The sequence below is a fragment of the Salvelinus alpinus genome, chromosome 1, assembly GCF_045679555.1.
Source record: "Salvelinus alpinus chromosome 1, SLU_Salpinus.1, whole genome shotgun sequence".
Taxonomy (NCBI): Eukaryota; Metazoa; Chordata; class Actinopteri; order Salmoniformes; family Salmonidae; genus Salvelinus; species Salvelinus alpinus.
The window spans coordinates 1,996,097-2,017,233 of NC_092086.1; the positions used below are offsets into that span (position 1 = coordinate 1,996,097).

Genomic DNA, 21,137 nt, shown 5'->3' on the forward strand with positions numbered 1-21,137 from the left:
AGTCATTTAACAGACGTTCTGATCCAGAGACTTAGTTACATTAACATGTTAGTCATTTAACAGACGTTCTTATCCAGAGACTTAGTTACATTAACATGTTAGTCATTTAACAGACGTTCTGATCCAGAGACTTAGTTACATTAACATGTTAGTCATTTAACAGACGTTCTGATCCAGAGACTTAGTTACATTAACATGTTAGTCATTTAACAGACGTTCTGATCCAGAGACTTAGTTACATTAACATGTTAGTCATTTAACAGACGTTCTGATCCAGAGACTTAGTTACATTAACATGTTAGTCATTTAACAGACGTTCTGATCCAGAGAGACTTAGTTACATTAACATGTTAGTCATTTAACAGACGTTCTGATCCAGAGAGACTTAGTTACATTAACATGTTAGTCATTTAACAGACGTTCTGATCCAGAGACTTAGTTACATTAACATGTTAGTCATTTAACAGACGTTCTGATCCAGAGACTTAGTTACATTAACATGTTAGTCATTTAACAGACGTTCTGATCCAGAGACTTAGTTACATTAACATGTTAGTCATTTAACAGACGTTCTGATCCAGAGACTTAGTTACATTAACATGTTAGTCATTTAACAGACGTTCTGATCCAGAGAGACTTAGTTACATTAACATGTTAGTCATTTAACAGACGTTCTGATCCAGAGACTTAGTTACATTAACATGTTAGTCATTTAACAGACGTTCTGATCCAGAGAGACTTAGTTACATTAACATGTTAGTCATTTAACAGACGTTCTGATCCAGAGACTTAGTTACATTAACATGTTAGTCATTTAACAGACGTTCTGATCCAGAGACTTAGTTACATTAACATGTTAGTCATTTAACAGACGTTCTGATCCAGAGACTTAGTTACATTAACATGTTAGTCATTTAACAGACGTTCTGATCCAGAGACTTAGTTACATTAACATGTTAGTCATTTAACAGACGTTCTGATCCAGAGACTTAGTTACATTAACATGTTAGTCATTTAACAGACGTTCTGATCCAGAGACTTAGTTACATTAACATGTTAGTCATTTAACAGACGTTCTGATCCAGAGACTTAGTTACATTAACATGTTAGTCATTTAACAGACGTTCTGATCCAGAGACTTAGTTACATTAACGTGTTAGTCATTTAACAGACGTTCTGATCCAGAGACTTAGTTACATTAACATGTTAGTCATTTAACAGACGTTCTGATCCAGAGAGACTTAGTTACATTAACATGTTAGTCATTTAACAGACGTTCTGATCCAGAGACTTAGTTACATTAACATGTTAGTCATTTAACAGACGTTCTTATCCAGAGACTTAGTTACATTAACATGTTAGTCATTTAACAGACGTTCTGATCCAGAGACTTAGTTACATTAACATGTTAGTCATTTAACAGACGTTCTGATCCAGAGAGACTTAGTTACATTAACATGTTAGTCATTTAACAGACGTTCTGATCCAGAGAGACTTAGTTACATTAACATGTTAGTCATTTAACAGACGTTCTGATCCAGAGACTTAGTTACATTAACATGTTAGTCATTTAACAGACGTTCTGATCCAGAGACTTAGTTACATTAACATGTTAGTCATTTAACAGACGTTCTGATCCAGAGACTTAGTTACATTAACATGTTAGTCATTTAACAGACGTTCTGATCCAGAGAGACTTAGTTACATTAACATGTTAGTCATTTAACAGACGTTCTGATCCAGAGAGACTTAGTTACATTAACATGTTAGTCATTTAACAGACGTTCTGATCCAGAGACTTAGTTACATTAACATGTTAGTCATTTAACAGACGTTCTGATCCAGAGACTTAGTTACATTAACATGTTAGTCATTTAACAGACGTTCTGATCCAGAGAGACTTAGTTACATTAACATGTTAGTCATTTAACAGACGTTCTGATCCAGAGAGACTTAGTTACATTAACATGTTAGTCATTTAACAGACGTTCTGATCCAGAGACTTAGTTACATTAACATGTTAGTCATTTAACAGACGTTCTGATCCAGAGACTTAGTTACATTAACATGTTAGTCATTTAACAGACGTTCTGATCCAGAGACTTAGTTACATTAACATGTTAGTCATTTAACAGACGTTCTGATCCAGAGACTTAGTTACATTAACATGTTAGTCATTTAACAGACGTTCTGATCCAGAGACTTAGTTACATTAACATGTTAGTCATTTAACAGACGTTCTGATCCAGAGACTTAGTTACATTAACATGTTAGTCATTTAACAGACGTTCTGATCCAGAGACTTAGTTACATTAACATGTTAGTCATTTAACAGACGTTCTGATCCAGAGACTTAGTTACATTAACATGTTAGTCATTTAACAGACGTTCTGATCCAGAGACTTAGATACATTAACATGTTAGTCATTTAACAGACGTTCTGATCCAGAGACTTAGTTACATTAACATGTTAGTCATTTAACAGACGTTCTGATCCAGAGACTTAGTTACATTAACGTGTTAGTCATTTAACAGACGTTCTGATCCAGAGACTTAGTTACATTAACATGTTAGTCATTTAACAGACGTTCTGATCCAGAGAGACTTAGTTACATTAACATGTTAGTCATTTAACAGACGTTCTGATCCAGAGACTTAGTTACATTAACATGTTAGTCATTTAACAGACGTTCTTATCCAGAGACTTAGTTACATTAACATGTTAGTCATTTAACAGACGTTCTGATCCAGAGACTTAGTTACATTAACATGTTAGTCATTTAACAGACGTTCTGATCCAGAGACTTAGTTACATTAACATGTTAGTCATTTAACAGACGTTCTGATCCAGAGACTTAGTTACATTAACATGTTAGTCATTTAACAGACGTTCTGATCCAGAGACTTAGTTACATTAACATGTTAGTCATTTAACAGACGTTCTGATCCAGAGAGACTTAGTTACATTAACATGTTAGTCATTTAACAGACGTTCTGATCCAGAGAGACTTAGTTACATTAACATGTTAGTCATTTAACAGACGTTCTGATCCAGAGAGACTTAGTTACATTAACATGTTAGTCATTTAACAGACGTTCTGATCCAGAGACTTAGTTACATTACCATGTTAGTCATTTAACAGACGTTCTGATCCAGAGACTTAGTTACATTAACATGTTAGTCATTTAACAGACGTTCTGATCCAGAGACTTAGTTACATTAACATGTTAGTCATTTAACAGACGTTCTGATCCAGAGACTTAGTTACATTAACATGTTAGTCATTTAACAGACGTTCTGATCCAGAGACTTAGTTACATTAACATGTTAGTCATTTAACAGACGTTCTGATCCAGAGACTTAGTTACATTAACATGTTAGTCATTTAACAGACGTTCTGATCCAGAGACTTAGTTACATTAACATGTTAGTCATTTAACAGACATTCTGATCCAGAGAGACTTAGTTACATTAACATGTTAGTCATTTAACAGACGTTCTGATCCAGAGACTTAGTTACATTAACGTGTTAGTCATTTAACAGACGTTCTGATCCAGAGACTTAGTTACATTAACATGTTAGTCATTTAACAGACGTTCTGACCAGAGACTTAGTTACATTACCATGTTAGTCATTGAACAGACGTTCTGATCCAGAGAGACTTAGTTACATTAACATGTTAGTCATTTAACAGACGTTCTGATCCAGAGACTTAGTTACATTAACATGTTAGTCATTGAACAGACGTTCTGATCCAGAGAGACTTAGTTACATTAACATGTTAGTCATTGAACAGACGTTCTGATCCAGAGAGACTTAGTTACATTAACATGTTAGTCATTTAACAGACGTTCTGATCCAGAGAGACTTAGTTACATTAACATGTTAGTCATTTAACAGACGTTCTGATCCAGAGACTTAGTTACATTAACATGTTAGTCATTTAACAGACGTTCTGATCCAGAGACTTAGTTACATTAACATGTTAGTCATTTAACAGACGTTCTGATCCAGAGAGACTTAGTTACATTAACATGTTAGTCATTTAACAGACGTTCTGATCCAGAGACTTAGTTACATTAACGTGTTAGTCATTTAACAGACGTTCTGATCCAGAGACTTAGTTACATTAACATGTTAGTCATTTAACAGACGTTCTGATCCAGAGAGACTTAGTTACATTAACATGTTAGTCATTTAACAGACGTTCTGATCCAGAGACTTAGTTACATTAACATGTTAGTCATTTAACAGACGTTCTGATCCAGAGAGACTTAGTTACATTAACATGTTAGTCATTTAACAGACGTTCTGATCCAGAGACTTAGTTACATTAACATGTTAGTCATTTAACAGACGTTCTGATCCAGAGACTTAGTTACATTAACATGTTAGTCATTTAACAGACGTTCTGATCCAGAGACTTAGTTACATTAACATGTTAGTCATTTAACAGACGTTCTGATCCAGAGACTTAGTTACATTAACATGTTAGTCATTTAACAGACGTTCTGATCCAGAGACTTAGTTACATTAACATGTTAGTCATTTAACAGACGTTCTGATCCAGAGACTTAGTTACATTAACATGTTAGTCATTTAACAGACGTTCTGATCCAGAGACTTAGTTACATTAACATGTTAGTCATTTAACAGACGTTCTGATCCAGAGAGACTTAGTTACATTAACATGTTAGTCATTTAACAGACGTTCTGATCCAGAGACTTAGTTACATTAACATGTTAGTCATTTAACAGACGTTCTGATCCAGAGAGACTTAGTTACATTAACATGTTAGTCATTTAACAGACGTTCTGATCCAGAGACTTAGTTACATTAACATGTTAGTCATTTAACAGACGTTCTGATCCAGAGACTTAGTTACATTAACATGTTAGTCATTTAACAGACGTTCTGATCCAGAGACTTAGTTACATTAACATGTTAGTCATTTAACAGACGTTCTGATCCAGAGACTTAGTTACATTAACATGTTAGTCATTTAACAGACGTTCTGATCCAGAGACTTAGTTACATTAACATGTTAGTCATTTAACAGACGTTCTGATCCAGAGACTTAGTTACATTAACATGTTAGTCATTTAACAGACGTTCTGATCCAGAGACTTAGTTACATTAACATGTTAGTCATTTAACAGACGTTCTGATCCAGAGACTTAGTTACATTAACGTGTTAGTCATTTAACAGACGTTCTGATCCAGAGACTTAGTTACATTAACATGTTAGTCATTTAACAGACGTTCTGATCCAGAGAGACTTAGTTACATTAACATGTTAGTCATTTAACAGACGTTCTGATCCAGAGACTTAGTTACATTAACATGTTAGTCATTTAACAGACGTTCTTATCCAGAGACTTAGTTACATTAACATGTTAGTCATTTAACAGACGTTCTGATCCAGAGACTTAGTTACATTAACATGTTAGTCATTTAACAGACGTTCTGATCCAGAGACTTAGTTACATTAACATGTTAGTCATTTAACAGACGTTCTGATCCAGAGACTTAGTTACATTAACATGTTAGTCATTTAACAGACGTTCTGATCCAGAGACTTAGTTACATTAACATGTTAGTCATTTAACAGACGTTCTGATCCAGAGAGACTTAGTTACATTAACATGTTAGTCATTTAACAGACGTTCTGATCCAGAGAGACTTAGTTACATTAACATGTTAGTCATTTAACAGACGTTCTGATCCAGAGAGACTTAGTTACATTAACATGTTAGTCATTTAACAGACGTTCTGATCCAGAGACTTAGTTACATTACCATGTTAGTCATTTAACAGACGTTCTGATCCAGAGACTTAGTTACATTAACATGTTAGTCATTTAACAGACGTTCTGATCCAGAGACTTAGTTACATTAACATGTTAGTCATTTAACAGACGTTCTGATCCAGAGACTTAGTTACATTAACATGTTAGTCATTTAACAGACGTTCTGATCCAGAGACTTAGTTACATTAACATGTTAGTCATTTAACAGACGTTCTGATCCAGAGACTTAGTTACATTAACATGTTAGTCATTTAACAGACGTTCTGATCCAGAGACTTAGTTACATTAACATGTTAGTCATTTAACAGACGTTCTGATCCAGAGACTTAGTTACATTAACATGTTAGTCATTTAACAGACATTCTGATCCAGAGAGACTTAGTTACATTAACATGTTAGTCATTTAACAGACGTTCTGATCCAGAGACTTAGTTACATTAACGTGTTAGTCATTTAACAGACGTTCTGATCCAGAGACTTAGTTACATTAACATGTTAGTCATTTAACAGACGTTCTGACCAGAGACTTAGTTACATTACCATGTTAGTCATTGAACAGACGTTCTGATCCAGAGAGACTTAGTTACATTAACATGTTAGTCATTTAACAGACGTTCTGATCCAGAGACTTAGTTACATTAACATGTTAGTCATTGAACAGACGTTCTGATCCAGAGAGACTTAGTTACATTAACATGTTAGTCATTGAACAGACGTTCTGATCCAGAGAGACTTAGTTACATTAACATGTTAGTCATTTAACAGACGTTCTGATCCAGAGAGACTTAGTTACATTAACATGTTAGTCATTTAACAGACGTTCTGATCCAGAGACTTAGTTACATTAACATGTTAGTCATTTAACAGACGTTCTGATCCAGAGACTTAGTTACATTAACATGTTAGTCATTTAACAGACGTTCTGATCCAGAGAGACTTAGTTACATTAACATGTTAGTCATTTAACAGACGTTCTGATCCAGAGACTTAGTTACATTAACGTGTTAGTCATTTAACAGACGTTCTGATCCAGAGACTTAGTTACATTAACATGTTAGTCATTTAACAGACGTTCTGATCCAGAGAGACTTAGTTACATTAACATGTTAGTCATTTAACAGACGTTCTGATCCAGAGACTTAGTTACATTAACATGTTAGTCATTTAACAGACGTTCTGATCCAGAGAGACTTAGTTACATTAACATGTTAGTCATTTAACAGACGTTCTGATCCAGAGACTTAGTTACATTAACATGTTAGTCATTTAACAGACGTTCTGATCCAGAGACTTAGTTACATTAACATGTTAGTCATTTAACAGACGTTCTGATCCAGAGACTTAGTTACATTAACATGTTAGTCATTTAACAGACGTTCTGATCCAGAGACTTAGTTACATTAACATGTTAGTCATTTAACAGACGTTCTGATCCAGAGACTTAGTTACATTAACATGTTAGTCATTTAACAGACGTTCTGATCCAGAGACTTAGTTACATTAACATGTTAGTCATTTAACAGACGTTCTGATCCAGAGAGACTTAGTTACATTAACATGTTAGTCATTTAACAGACGTTCTGATCCAGAGACTTAGTTACATTAACGTGTTAGTCATTTAACAGACGTTCTGATCCAGAGACTTAGTTACATTAACATGTTAGTCATTGAACAGACGTTCTGATCCAGAGAGACTTAGTTACATTAACATGTTAGTCATTTAACAGACGTTCTGATCCAGAGACTTAGTTACATTAACATGTTAGTCATTTAACAGACGTTCTGATCCAGAGACTTAGTTACATTAACATGTTAGTCATTTAACAGACGTTCTGATCCAGAGAGACTTAGTTACATTAACATGTTAGTCATTTAACAGACGTTCTGATCCAGAGACTTAGTTACATTACCATGTTAGTCATTTAACAGACGTTCTGATCCAGAGACTTAGTTACATTAACATGTTAGTCATTTAACAGACGTTCTGATCCAGAGACTTAGTTACATTAACATGTTAGTCATTTAACAGACGTTCTGATCCAGAGAGACTTAGTTACATTAACATGTTACTCATTTAACAGACGTTCTGATCCAGAGACTTAGTTACATTAACATGTTAGTCATTTAACAGACGTTCTGATCCAGAGACTTAGTTACATTAACATGTTAGTCATTTAACAGACGTTCTGATCCAGAGACTTAGTTACATTAACATGTTAGTCATTTAACAGACGTTCTGATCCAGAGACTTAGTTACATTAACATGTTAGTCATTTAACAGACGTTCTGATCCAGAGAGACTTAGTTACATTAACATGTTAGTCATTTAACAGACGTTCTGATCCAGAGACTTAGTTACATTAACATGTTAGTCATTTAACAGACGTTCTGATCCAGAGACTTAGTTACATTAACATGTTAGTCATTTAACAGACGTTCTGATCCAGAGAGACTTAGTTACATTAACATGTTAGTCATTTAACAGACGTTCTGATCCAGAGACTTAGTTACATTAACATGTTAGTCATTTAACAGACGTTCTGATCCAGAGAGACTTAGTTACATTAACATGTTAGTCATTTAACAGACGTTCTGATCCAGAGAGACTTAGTTACATTAACATGTTAGTCATTTAACAGACGTTCTGATCCAGAGACTTAGTTACATTAACATGTTAGTCATTTAACAGACGTTCTGATCCAGAGACTTAGTTACATTAACATGTTAGTCATTTAACAGATGTTCTGATCCAGAGACTTAGTTACATTAACATGTTAGTCATTTAACAGACGTTCTGATCCAGAGACTTAGTTACATTAACATGTTAGTCATTTAACAGATGTTCTGATCCAGAGACTTAGTTACATTAACATGTTAGTCATTTAACAGACGTTCTGATCCAGAGACTTAGTTACATTAACATGTTAGTCATTTAACAGACGTTCTGATCCAGAGACTTAGTTACATTAACATGTTAGTCATTTAACAGACGTTCTGTTCCAGAGACTTAGTTACATTAACATGTTAGTCATTTAACAGACGTTCTGATCCAGAGACTTAGTTACATTAACATGTTAGTCATTTAACAGACATTCTGATCCAGAGAGACTTAGTTACATTAACATGTTAGTCATTTAACAGACGTTCTGATCCAGAGAGACTTAGTTACATTAACATGTTAGTCATTTAACAGACGTTCTGATCCAGAGACTTAGTTACATTAACATGTTAGTCATTTAACAGACGTTCTGATCCAGAGACTTAGTTACATTAACATGTTAGTCATTTAACAGACGTTCTGATCCAGAGACTTAGTTACATTAACATGTTAGTCATTTAACAGACGTTCTGATCCAGAGACTTAGTTACATTAACATGTTAGTCATTTAACAGACGTTCTGATCCAGAGACTTAGTTACATTAACATGTTAGTCATTTAACAGACGTTCTGATCCAGAGACTTAGTTACATTAACATGTTAGTCATTTAACAGACGTTCTGATCCAGAGAGACTTAGTTACATTAACATGTTAGTCATTTAACAGACGTTCTGATCCAGAGACTTAGTTACATTAACATGTTAGTCATTTAACAGACGTTCTGATCCAGAGAGACTTAGTTACATTAACATGTTAGTCATTTAACAGACGTTCTGATCCAGAGACTTAGTTACATTACCATGTTAGTCATTTAACAGACGTTCTGATCCAGAGAGACTTAGTTACATTAACATGTTAGTCATTTAACAGACGTTCTGATCCAGAGAGACTTAGTTACATTAACATGTTAGTCATTTAACAGACGTTCTGATCCAGAGACTTAGTTACATTAACATGTTGGTCATTTAACAGACGTTCTGATCCAGAGACTTAGTTACATTAACATGTTAGTCATTTAACAGACGTTCTGATCCAGAGACTTAGTTACATTAACATGTTGGTCATTTAACAGACGTTCTGATCCAGAGACTTAGTTACATTAACATGTTGGTCATTTAACAGACGTTCTGATCCAGAGACTTAGTTACATTAACATGTTAGTCATTTAACAGACGTTCTGATCCAGAGACTTAGTTACATTAACATGTTAGTCATTTAACAGACGTTCTGATCCAGAGACTTAGTTACATTAACATGTTAGTCATTTAACAGACGTTCTGATCCAGAGAGACTTAGTTACATTAACATGTTAGTCATTTAACAGACGTTCTGATCCAGAGACTTAGTTACATTAACATGTTAGTCATTTAACAGACGTTCTGATCCAGAGACTTAGTTACATTAACATGTTAGTCATTTAACAGACGTTCTGATCCAGAGACTTAGTTACATTAACATGTTAGTCATTTAACAGACGTTCTGATCCAGAGACTTAGTTACATTAACATGTTAGTCATTTAACAGACGTTCTGATCCAGAGAGACTTAGTTACATTAACATGTTAGTCATTTAACAGACGTTCTGATCCAGAGAGACTTAGTTACATTAACATGTTAGTCATTTAACAGACGTTCTGATCCAGAGACTTAGTTACATTACCATGTTAGTCATTTAACAGACGTTCTGATCCAGAGAGACTTAGTTACATTAACATGTTAGTCATTTAACAGACGTTCTGATCCAGAGAGACTTAGTTACATTAACATGTTAGTCATTTAACAGACGTTCTGATCCAGAGACTTAGTTACATTAACATGTTAGTCATTTAACAGACGTTCTGATCCAGAGACTTAGTTACATTAACATGTTAGTCATTTAACAGACGTTCTGATCCAGAGACTTAGTTACATTAACATGTTGGTCATTTAACAGACGTTCTGATCCAGAGACTTAGTTACATTACCATGTTGGTCATTTAACAGACGTTCTGATCCAGAGAGACTTAGTTACATTAACATGTTAGTCATTTAACAGACGTTCTGATCCAGAGACTTAGTTACATTACCATGTTAGTCATTTAACAGACGTTCTGATCCAGAGACTTAGTTACATTAACATGTTAGTCATTTAACAGACGTTCTGATCCAGAGAGACTTAGTTACATTAACGTGTTAGTCATTTAACAGACGTTCTGATCCAGAGACTTAGTTACATTAACATGTTAGTCATTTAACAGACGTTCTGATCCAGAGAGACTTAGTTACATTAACATGTTAGTCATTTAACAGACGTTCTGATCCAGAGAGACTTAGTTACATTAACATGTTAGTCATTTAACAGACGTTCTGATCCAGAGACTTAGTTACATTAACATGTTAGTCATTTAACAGACGTTCTGATCCAGAGACTTAGTTACATTAACATGTTAGTCATTTAACAGACGTTCTGATCCAGAGAGACTTAGTTACATTAACATGTTAGTCATTTAACAGACGTTCTGATCCAGAGACTTAGTTACATTAACATGTGTGTGTGGTTGTGTGTGGTTGTGTGTGTGTGTGTGTGTGTAGTACCGTGGACGAGGTAGAGAATAACTTCAGGAACATCACAGAGGAGGACGGAGGCTCTCTAGGAATCCTCATCAACTGAACAGGTAACTACACACACACACACACACACACACTATAACTACACACACACACACACTATAACTACACACACACACACACTCACTCTATACACACACACACCACTACACACTATAACTACACACACACACACACACACACACATACACTATACACACACACCCCAACACTACACACATTATACCCCCTACCCCAGGGTTCTCCTCGTTATACCCCAGGGTTCTCCTCGTTATACCCCAGGGGTCTCCTCGTTATACCCCAGGGTTCGCCTCGTTATACCCCAGGGTTCTCCTCGTTATACCCCAGGGTTCTCCTCGTTATACCCCCTACCCCAGGGTTCTCCAACTGGTGGCCCGCCGATGAATTTTATTTTGCCCCCAAGTTTTCTGAACAAAAAAAAATACAATTATTTTTTTATTTTTGGACATAAAGGACTGTAAAAACACCAGCCAATCAGCTCCAAGTGATTTTAATTTAAGAAATCTGTACCAGACTGACCCGCCTGTTTCTAATGCAGCGAGGCCAGACTGACACGCCTGTTTCTAATGCAGCTAGGCCAGACTGACGCGCCTGTTTCTAACGCAGCGAGGCCAGACTGACACGCCTGTTTCTAAAGCAGCGAGGCCAGACTGACACGACTGTTTCTAATGCAGCGAGGCCAGACTGACACGACTGTTTCTAATGCAGCGAGGCCAGACTGACACGCCTGTTTCTAATGCAGTGAGGCCAGACTGACACGCCTGTTTCTAATGCAGCGAGGCCAGACTGACACGCCTGTTTCTAATGCAGCGAGGCCAGACTGACCCGACTGTTTCTAATGCAGCGAGGCCAGACTGACACGCCTGTTTCTAATGCAGCGAGGCCAGACTGACACGCCTGTTTCTAATGCAGCGAGGCCAGACTGACACGCCTGTTTCTATTGCAGCGAGGCCAGACTGACAGGCCTGTTTCTAACGCAGCGAGACCAGACTGACACGCCTGTTTCTAACGCAGCGAGGCCAGACTGACACGCCTGTTTCTAACGCAGCGAGGCCAGACTGACACGCCTGTTTCTAATGCAGCGAGGCCAGACTGACGCGCCTGTTTCTAATGCAGCGATACCAGACTGACACGACTGTTTCTAATGCAGCGAGGCCAGACAGACGCGACTGTTTCTAACGCAGCGAGGCCAGACTGACACGCCTGTTTCTAATGCAGCGAGGCCAGACTGACGCGCCTGTTTCTAATGCAGCGATACCAGACTGACACGACTGTTTCTAATGCAGCGAGGCCAGACAGACGCGACTGTTTCTAACGCATACCTACTATAGATGGGATATAGATGTCTGTCTGTCTGTCCACCAGGTCTGTCTGTGTTGTGGGAGGATCTGGATTACAGACGAGACATCATGTGATGCTACCTGCCACTCCTCCTTCCTCCTCTCCTCCCCCCATCACGGCCTCCCAGTCCTGGGGTTGTTGGACTGACCATGTGATGCTACCTGCCACTCCTCCTTCCTCCTCTCCTCCCCCCATCACGGCCTCCCAGTCCTGGGGTTGTTGGACTGACCATGTGATGCTACCTGCCACTCCTCCTCCTCCTCCTCTCCTGCCCCCCCCATCACGGCCTCCCAGTCCTGGGGTTGTTGGACTGACCATGTGATGCTACCTGCCACTCCTCCTTCCTCCTCTCCTCCCCCCATCACGGCCTCCCAGTCCTGGGGTTGTTGGACTGACCATGTGATGCTACCTGCCACTCCTCCTCCTCCTCTCCTCCCCCCCATCACGGCCTCCCAGTCCTGGGGTTGTTGGACTGACCATGTGATGCTACCTGCCACTCCTCCTCCTCCTCCCCCCCATCACGGCCTCCCAGTCCGGGGGTTGTTGGACTGACGATGTGACCACTTCAGCGACTGAGGAAAGGACTGAAGAACTTCATGATGGACTCTAACACCCACTACACCTGGTCAACACGTTGGGATGGACTGTTATCTAACCACTAACACACACTACACCTGGTCAACACGTTGGGACCTGGCTAGTGCTTCAGTGTTCTGCGTTGTCCTCTTACTCCCTCTATCCCTCTCTCCTTCCCTTCATCTCTCCATCCCTCTCTCCATCCCTCCTCCACCCCCCCTCCATCCCTCTATCCCTCCCTCCATCTCTCATCCCTTCAACTGTGAACATGGAGGGCTGAAGGTATAACTTAAAGTTGAGTAGAGCGATGCCTAACACAGTGAAGTAATCAGTATTACCTTTCCCCAGTATTACATGTTATTAACATGAAGGAACTAACCATGAAGGCTTTTCTGTTGATGATGTTGCCATAGATACACTATGTTTTCTATACGTCTGATAAATGCTATTTTATATTCTAGGTAGTCTGGAGCGCTAAGCTAACTGTCTGTAGCTAACGGTTAGCTAACGGTCTGTCTAGAGCTAACGGTTAGCTAACTGTCTGTCTAGGGCTAATGGTTAGTTAAATGCTAACTGTCTAGAGCTAACGGTTAGCTAACTGCTAACTCTCTAGAGCTAACGGTTAGCTAACTGTCTGTCTAGGGCTAACGGTTAGCTAAATGCTAACTGTCTAGAGCTAACGGTTAGCTAACTGCTAACTGTCTAGAGCTAACGGTTAGCTAACTGTCTAGAGCTAACGGTTAGCTAACGGTCTGTCTAGGGCTAACGGTTAGCTAACTGCTATCTGTCTAGGGCTAACGGTTAGCTAACTGCTATCTGTCAAGAGCTAACGGTTAGCTAACTGCTATCTGTCTAGAGCTAACGGTTAGCTAACTGTCTGTCTAGAGCTAACGGTTAGCTAAATGCTATCTGTCAAGAGTGCTAACTGAATTGTTTAAATAATGGAGGGAGTTCAGGCCGGCTGAATCTCAATAGTCTGAAGATGCTTCCTCCCTTCTCTTCCTCTCGTCGCCTCACCTCTCCTTCGTCTGCACAGAAAAACACAGGACAAGTGAAAACCGGTATAAAGAATATATGATGAGGGAATTAGGTTTCAGGTGACCAGGTCCTTCAGATCAGAAGGAGGAGAAGACGAGCTGCTTTAGACTGTTGGGATGCTGTCTGGTTGAAGCAGTGTGTTCTGGGTAACAGAGGAGGACCCTATCACAAGTCAACAATTATTTGAACCTTTTTTTTAAAACTTTTACAGTGTAAAATATATTTAGGTTGGGACCCAGAGGAGACGAGACAGGTTCTACCAAACGATGAGAGAACGTAGAACCTGTCACCATAGTTAACGCTAAGCAGTATTCTGTGGTTTGGGCAGGGGACCTCTGTGTTAAAGGGACCCTCATTAAGGACTGTAGCAGAGCAGAGAGGAGGGTCTGTCTCCGCCTCTCTCACTAACTAACCACTCGTAGCCATGGGAACCAGGAGTCTCTATTTCCTGTAGAGTTCTGATCCTCTTGTGGTGCTGAAGGAGAATGTTAATAAAGTATTTACTCTTAAACATCTGTCTGTCTGTCTGGTGCCTGTCTGTCTGGTGCCTGAACGTGGTCTGGTGGCTTCATGTCTGTCTGGTGCCTGTCTGTCTGGTTACTGAACGTGGTCTGGTGGCTTCATGTCTGTCTGGTGCCTGTCTGTCTGGTGCCTGAACGTGGTCTGGTGGCTTCATGTCTGTCTGGTGTCTGTCTGTCTGGTGCCTGAACGTGGTCTGGTGGCTTCATGTCTGTCTGGTGTCTGTCTGTCTGGTTACTGAACGTGGTCTGGTGGCTTCATGTCTGTCTGGTGCCTGTCTGTCTGGTGCCTGAACGTGGTCTGGTGGCTTCATGTCTGTCTGGTGTCTGTCTGTCTGGTGCCTGAACGTGGTCTGGTGGCTTCATGTCTGTCTGGTGTCTGTCTGTCTGGTGCCTGAACGTGGTCTGGTGGCTTCATGTCTGTCTGGTGCCTGTCTGTCTGGTTACTGAACGTGGTCTGGTGGCTTCATGTCTGTCTGGTGCCTGTTTGTCTGGTTACTGAACGTGGTCTGGTGGCTTCATGTCTGTCTGGTGCCTGTCTGTCTGGTTACTGAACGTGGTCTGGTGGCTTCATGTCTGTCTGGTGCCTGTCTGTCTGGTTACTGAACGTGGTCTGGTGGCTTCATGTCTGTCTGGTGCCTGTCTGTCTGGTTACTGAACGTGGTCTGGTGGCTTCATGTCTGTCTGGTGCCTGTCTGTCTGGTTACTGAACGTGGTCTGGTGGCTTCATGTCTGTCTGGTGTCTGTCTGTCTCTGGTGTCTGTCTGTCTGTCTGGCTGGCTTGGTGTTTGTCTGTCGGGTGCCTGTCGGGTGTCTGGTTACTGAACGTGGCCCTGGAGGTCTGGTGGCTTCATGTCTGTCTCCTTGACGCCCTGACGGTGGTCTACGAGCCAGGAGAAACTGGGATTTTACAACCTGATGTTAGATGGTTCCTCATCCTGATGTTAGATGGTTCCTCACCCTGAAGGTAGTCTACGGACCAGGAGAAACTGGGATTTTACAACCTGATGTTAGATGGTTCCTCATCCTGAAGGTAGTCTACGGGCCAGGAGAAACTGGGATTTTACAACCTGATGTTAGATGGTTCCTCATCCTGAAGGTAGTCTACGGGCCAGGAGAAACTGGGATTTTACAACCTGATGTTAGATGGTTCCTCATCCTGAAGGTAGTCTACGGGCCAGGAGAAACTGGGATTTTACAACCTGATGTTAGATGGTTCCTCACCCTGAAGGTAGTCTACGGACCAGGAGAAACTGGGATTTTACAACCTGATGTTAGATGGTTCCTCACCCTGAAGGTAGTCTACGAGCCAGGAGAAACTGGGATTTTACAACCTGATGTTAGATGGTTCCTCATCCTGATGTTAGATGGTTCCTCACCCTGAAGGTAGTCTACGGACCAGGAGAAACTGGGATTTTATAACCTGATGTTAGATGGTTCCTCATCCTGAAGGTAGTCTACGGGCCAGGAGAAACTGGGATTTTACAACCTGATGTTAGATGGTTCCTCACCCTGACGGTAGTCTACGGACCAGGAGAAACTGGGATTTTACAACCTGATGTTAGATGGTTCCTCATCCTGAAGGTAGTCTACGGACCAGGAGAAACTGGGATTTTACAACCTGATGTTAGATGGTTCCTCATCCTGAAGGTAGTCTACGGGCCAGGAGAAACTGGGATTTTACAACCTGATGTTAGATGGTTCCTCACCCTGAAGGTAGTCTACGGACCAGGAGAAACTGGGATTTTACAACCTGATGTTAGATGGTTCCTCATCCTGAAGGTAGTCTACGGGCCAGGAGAAACTGGGATTTTACAACCTGATGTTAGATGGTTCCTCATCCTGAAGGTAGTCTACGGGCCAGGAGAAACTGGGATTTTACAACCTGATGTTAGATGGTTCCTCATCCTGAAGGTAGTCTACGGGCCAGGAGAAACTGGGATTTTACAACCTGATGTTAGATGGTTCCTCATCCTGAAGGTAGTCTACGGGCCAGGAGAAACTGGGATTTTACAACCTGATGTTAGATGGTTCCTCACCCTGAAGGTAGTCTACGGACCAGGAGAAACTGGGATTTTACAACCTGATGTTAGATGGTTCCTCACCCTGAAGGTAGTCTACGGACCAGGAGAAACTGGGATCCATGGTGTGTTTTTCTTTAAACAGACACCTTTTTAGTAATGTCAAACCTAATAATATAATTTATTTGAGTTGATTCAAATGTATTTAATTATTTGGTTGACATTACTTTAAGGTGATTTGCTCGTTTTTAAACGGCATTGCATACGTCCCTCATCCCTCCTATTAGATGTTGACCAAGTGATGGCTTTAGTTAGCTTCAACTTGTAGTGGCTGTTTAAGAAATACAAAGGGCCCGATAATGTCTTAGGTATTCATGCCTTGCCTACATGCAGTGCATTCGGAAAGTATTCAGACCCCTTGACTTTTCCAACATTTTGTTACGTTACAGCCTTATTCTAAAATGTATTAAATCGTTTTCCCTCATCAATCTATACACAATACCCCATAATGACAAAGCAAAAACAGGTTTAGACAATTTTGCAAATCTATAAAAAAAAAAAAAAAACTGAAATAACATTTCCATAAGTATTCAGACCCTTGACTCAGTACTTTGTTGAAGCCCCTTTGGCAGTGATTACAGCGTCGAGTCTTCTTGGGTATGAAGCTACAAGCTTGGCACACCTGGATTTGGGGAGTTTCTCCCATTCTTCTCTGCAGAGCCTCTCAAGCTCACGCAGAGATTGGCTGTGGGTCATTGTCCTATTGGTGAACATTCGCCCCAGTGTGAGGTCCTGAGCGCTCTGGAGCAGGTTTCCATCAACTCTGGAGCTCTGTCAGAGTGACCATCGGGTTCTTGGTCACCTCCCTGACCAAGGCCCTTCTTCCCCGATTGCTCAGTTTGCCTAGGTGGCCAGCTCTAGGAAGAGTCTTGGTGGTTTCAAACTTCTTCCATTTAAGAATGATGGAGGCCACTGTGTTCTTGGGGACCTTCAATGCTGGATACATTTTTTGGTAACCTTCCCCAGATCTATGCCTCGACACAATCCTGTCTCTCAGCTCTACAGACAATTCCGTCGACCTCATGGCTTGGTTTTTGCTCTGACATGCACTGTCAACTGTGGGACCTTATATAGACAGGTGTGTGCCTTTCCAAATCATGTCCAATTGAATTTACCACAGGTGGACTCCAATCAAGTTGTAGAAACATCTCAAGAATGATTAATGGAAACAGGATGCACCTGAGCTCCATTTTGAGTCTCATAGCAAAGGGTCTGAATACTTATTGTACCAGTCAAAAGTTTTGACACACCTACGCATTTCAGGGTTTCAAAGTTCTTGAAATTTTCCGGATGGACTGACCTTCATGTCGTAAAGTAATGATGGACTGTTGTTTCTCTTTGCTTATTTGAGCTGTTCTTGCCATAATATGGACTTGGTCTTTTACCAGATAGGGCTATCTTCTGTATAACCCTCCTACCTTATCACAACACTAATGATTGGCTCAAACGCATTAAGGAAAGAACTTCCACAAATTAACATTTAACAAGACACACCTGTTAATTGAAGTGACTACCATTCCAGTTGACTACCTCGTGAAGCTGGTTGAGAGAATGCCAAGAGTGTGCAAAGCTGCCATCAAGGCAAAGGGTGGCTACTTTGAAGAATTGTATGTATATATTTTTTGGTTACTACATGATTCCATATGTGTTATTTCATAGTTTAGATGTCTTCACTATTATTCTACAATGTAGAAAATAGTAAAAATAAAGAAAAACCCTTGAATGAGTAGGTGTGTCAACTTTTGACTGGTAGTGTTTATTAAAAAGGTATTTCTGTTTTTTATTTGTAATAAAATGTATAAAAACCTGTTTTCGCATTGTCATTATGGGGTTATTGTGTGTAGATTGCCGATTAACATTTTTTAAATCTATTTTAGAGTAAGGCTGTAATGTAACAAAATGTGGAAAAAGTCAAGGGGTCTGAATACTTTCTGAATGCACATGGGCTCCGGAGTGGCGCAGTGGTCTGAGACACTGCATCTCAGTGCAAGAGGCGTCACTTGGTTCGAATCCAGGCTGCATCGTATCCGGCCGTGAATGGGAGTCCCCATAAGGCGGCGCACAATTGGCCCAGCATCGTCCGGGTTTGGCCGTCATTATAAAGAAGAATTTGTTCTTAATAACTGACATGTCTTGTTAAATAAATAATATTTATGCCTTTCCTACGCACTTCGTATTCAGACGTGCCTTTATTAAGTCACGTAACGCGCTCTGCAGGTGTGGCTGCCTTGAGTTCTCTGAATAAATGTATGAATAAAAAAACATCCTTTACGCATTAATTAAAGGAAACGGTGGTTTGATTCAATCTAAAAATTACCACATTCAGTTCTTCAAGCCATGGTAATGTCGGAAGATTAGTGAATTATAATAGGGAGAATAGTGCCTGCATTAACCATGGTGATATGTGGTTAGGGAGATGTTTTCATACAGGCATTATAACTAAACCTCTCATTGATCTGTGATTGAATTAACAGGACCGCTGCACAGTTCTGAGTTGGTTTTAGCCTGGGAATTGCTGTTTTTTTTCTGTTACGGAGAGATTAAAGCGTCGCAAACAGACAAGACACCGAACGAATCACTTTACGACACATGGAACTGTTTGACGACACGGCCAACTATTGCGCAATGCGTCGGGTTCAAACTGTTACGTCATGGTCTGCGCTCCGCGCCAGAAGAATTTAGTTATTTAGTTAGTCTTTTAATATCTGTTAATAATGATCTTCAGCAACAAACACACGGCCGTGACGGCGTTTACAGAGGACGCAAATGAAACCATTGAATGATAATGTAGTCTATACCAGCCTTTCTTTAAACTATGGGTCAGAGTAAATGTTATAATTATTTCATTAATTACTGGAATTGATTTGTTCAAGTGCATCTGCGCTCTCTGATTTAAGCAGCGGTCTCTGTTCAGTTTGGCAGCTGCTCATGTGGGAGTTGCCGGTGAACTTCACGGTTTTACCGGATCATTTTCCTGCAGTTTTGTTGAAGCTCATTCCGCAACACACGACGCAGCGCTGTCCGTTACCGACTTGTTATTCTCACTCGCCATCACTCACCGCGGTAATCAAATGGACTCGTGTTAACCGCAAGTTCTGATCAAATGGACTCGTGTTAACCACAAGTTCTGATCAAATGGACTCGTGTTAACCACAAGTTCTGATCAAATGGACTCGTGTTAACCGCAAGTTCTCATCGAATGGACTCGTGTTAACCACAAGTTCTGATCGAATGGACTCGTGTTAACCACAAGTTCTGATCAAATGGACTCGTGTTAACCACAAGTTCTGATCAAATGGACTCGTGTTAACCACAAGTTCTCATCGAATGGACTCGTGTTAACCACAAGTTCTGATCGAATGGACTCGTGTTAACCGCAAGTTCTGATCAAATGGACTCGTGTTAACCGCAAGTTCTGATCAAATGGACTCGTGTTAACCGCAAGTTCTGATCAAATGGACTCGTGTTAACCGCAAGTTCTGATCAAATGGACTCGTGTTAACCGCAAGTTCTCATCAAATGGACTCGTGTAAACCACCCTTAGTAATGAGTCTCTGATAACGAACACATTTAATAAAACGACACGTCCTGATCAAACATCCACAGCATGATGGGAAACCCAGAGAGTTATTTCAGGACAGGATGCTTCAGGAAACTGGGCTTCGACTGTGGATCAGTCAGTCAACTAACAAGGCCTTGTTGTCATTTTATAACAGGTGATGATCAGAGAGTAACTAACTCTCTCAGTAGTAGATGTGAGTTCCTCTTTCTAACAATCCCCTGGTCTTGGACACAGCTAATAGTTAACATTCACCAAAGCCAGCTGGCTACTGATAGTTCAACCCTTAGTAACAGTACAGATGAAAACTGATCAGGTTTACTGTACATCTTACTGTAGAAATTACTGTAGAAATCTAGTCTAGGTTGGACCTGTTGCTGTTAAAATACAATAATAATTGTTATTCTGAACTGGAATAACCTGATTGAAGCAAGATGCTTTTTGAGGTAAAAACACACAGTTCTGGGTTGTTCATCTACAACAGGAAGTGGTCTCCTGCCTGACTGAGAACCCACTCACACAGTTCTGTTCATCTACAACAGGAAGTGGTCTCCTGCCTGACTGAGAACCCACTCACACAGTTCTGGGTTGTTCATCTACAACAGGAAGTGGTCTCCTGTCTGACTGAGAACCCACTCACACAGTTCTGGGTTGTTCATCTACAACAGGAAGTGGTCTCCTGCCTGACTGAGAACCCACTCACACA

General features: G+C 40.0%; 1 protein-coding gene across 2 annotated transcripts in view; it reads left to right on the forward strand.

Moving 5' to 3' along the window:
• Positions 1–14,788, forward strand: part of llgl1 (LLGL scribble cell polarity complex component 1) — a 183,156-nt gene extending 168,368 nt beyond the window's left edge. For both annotated transcript variants that reach the window (XM_071390575.1, XM_071390583.1), the window contains 2 exons: positions 11,262–11,344; positions 12,684–14,788. In XM_071390575.1, the coding sequence (XP_071246676.1) occupies positions 11,262–11,340 (79 nt within the window). In that variant the 3' untranslated portion in view covers positions 11,341–11,344; positions 12,684–14,788. The remainder of the gene's footprint in view (positions 1–11,261; positions 11,345–12,683) is intronic.
• The last annotated feature ends 6,349 nt before the right edge of the window (positions 14,789–21,137 follow it).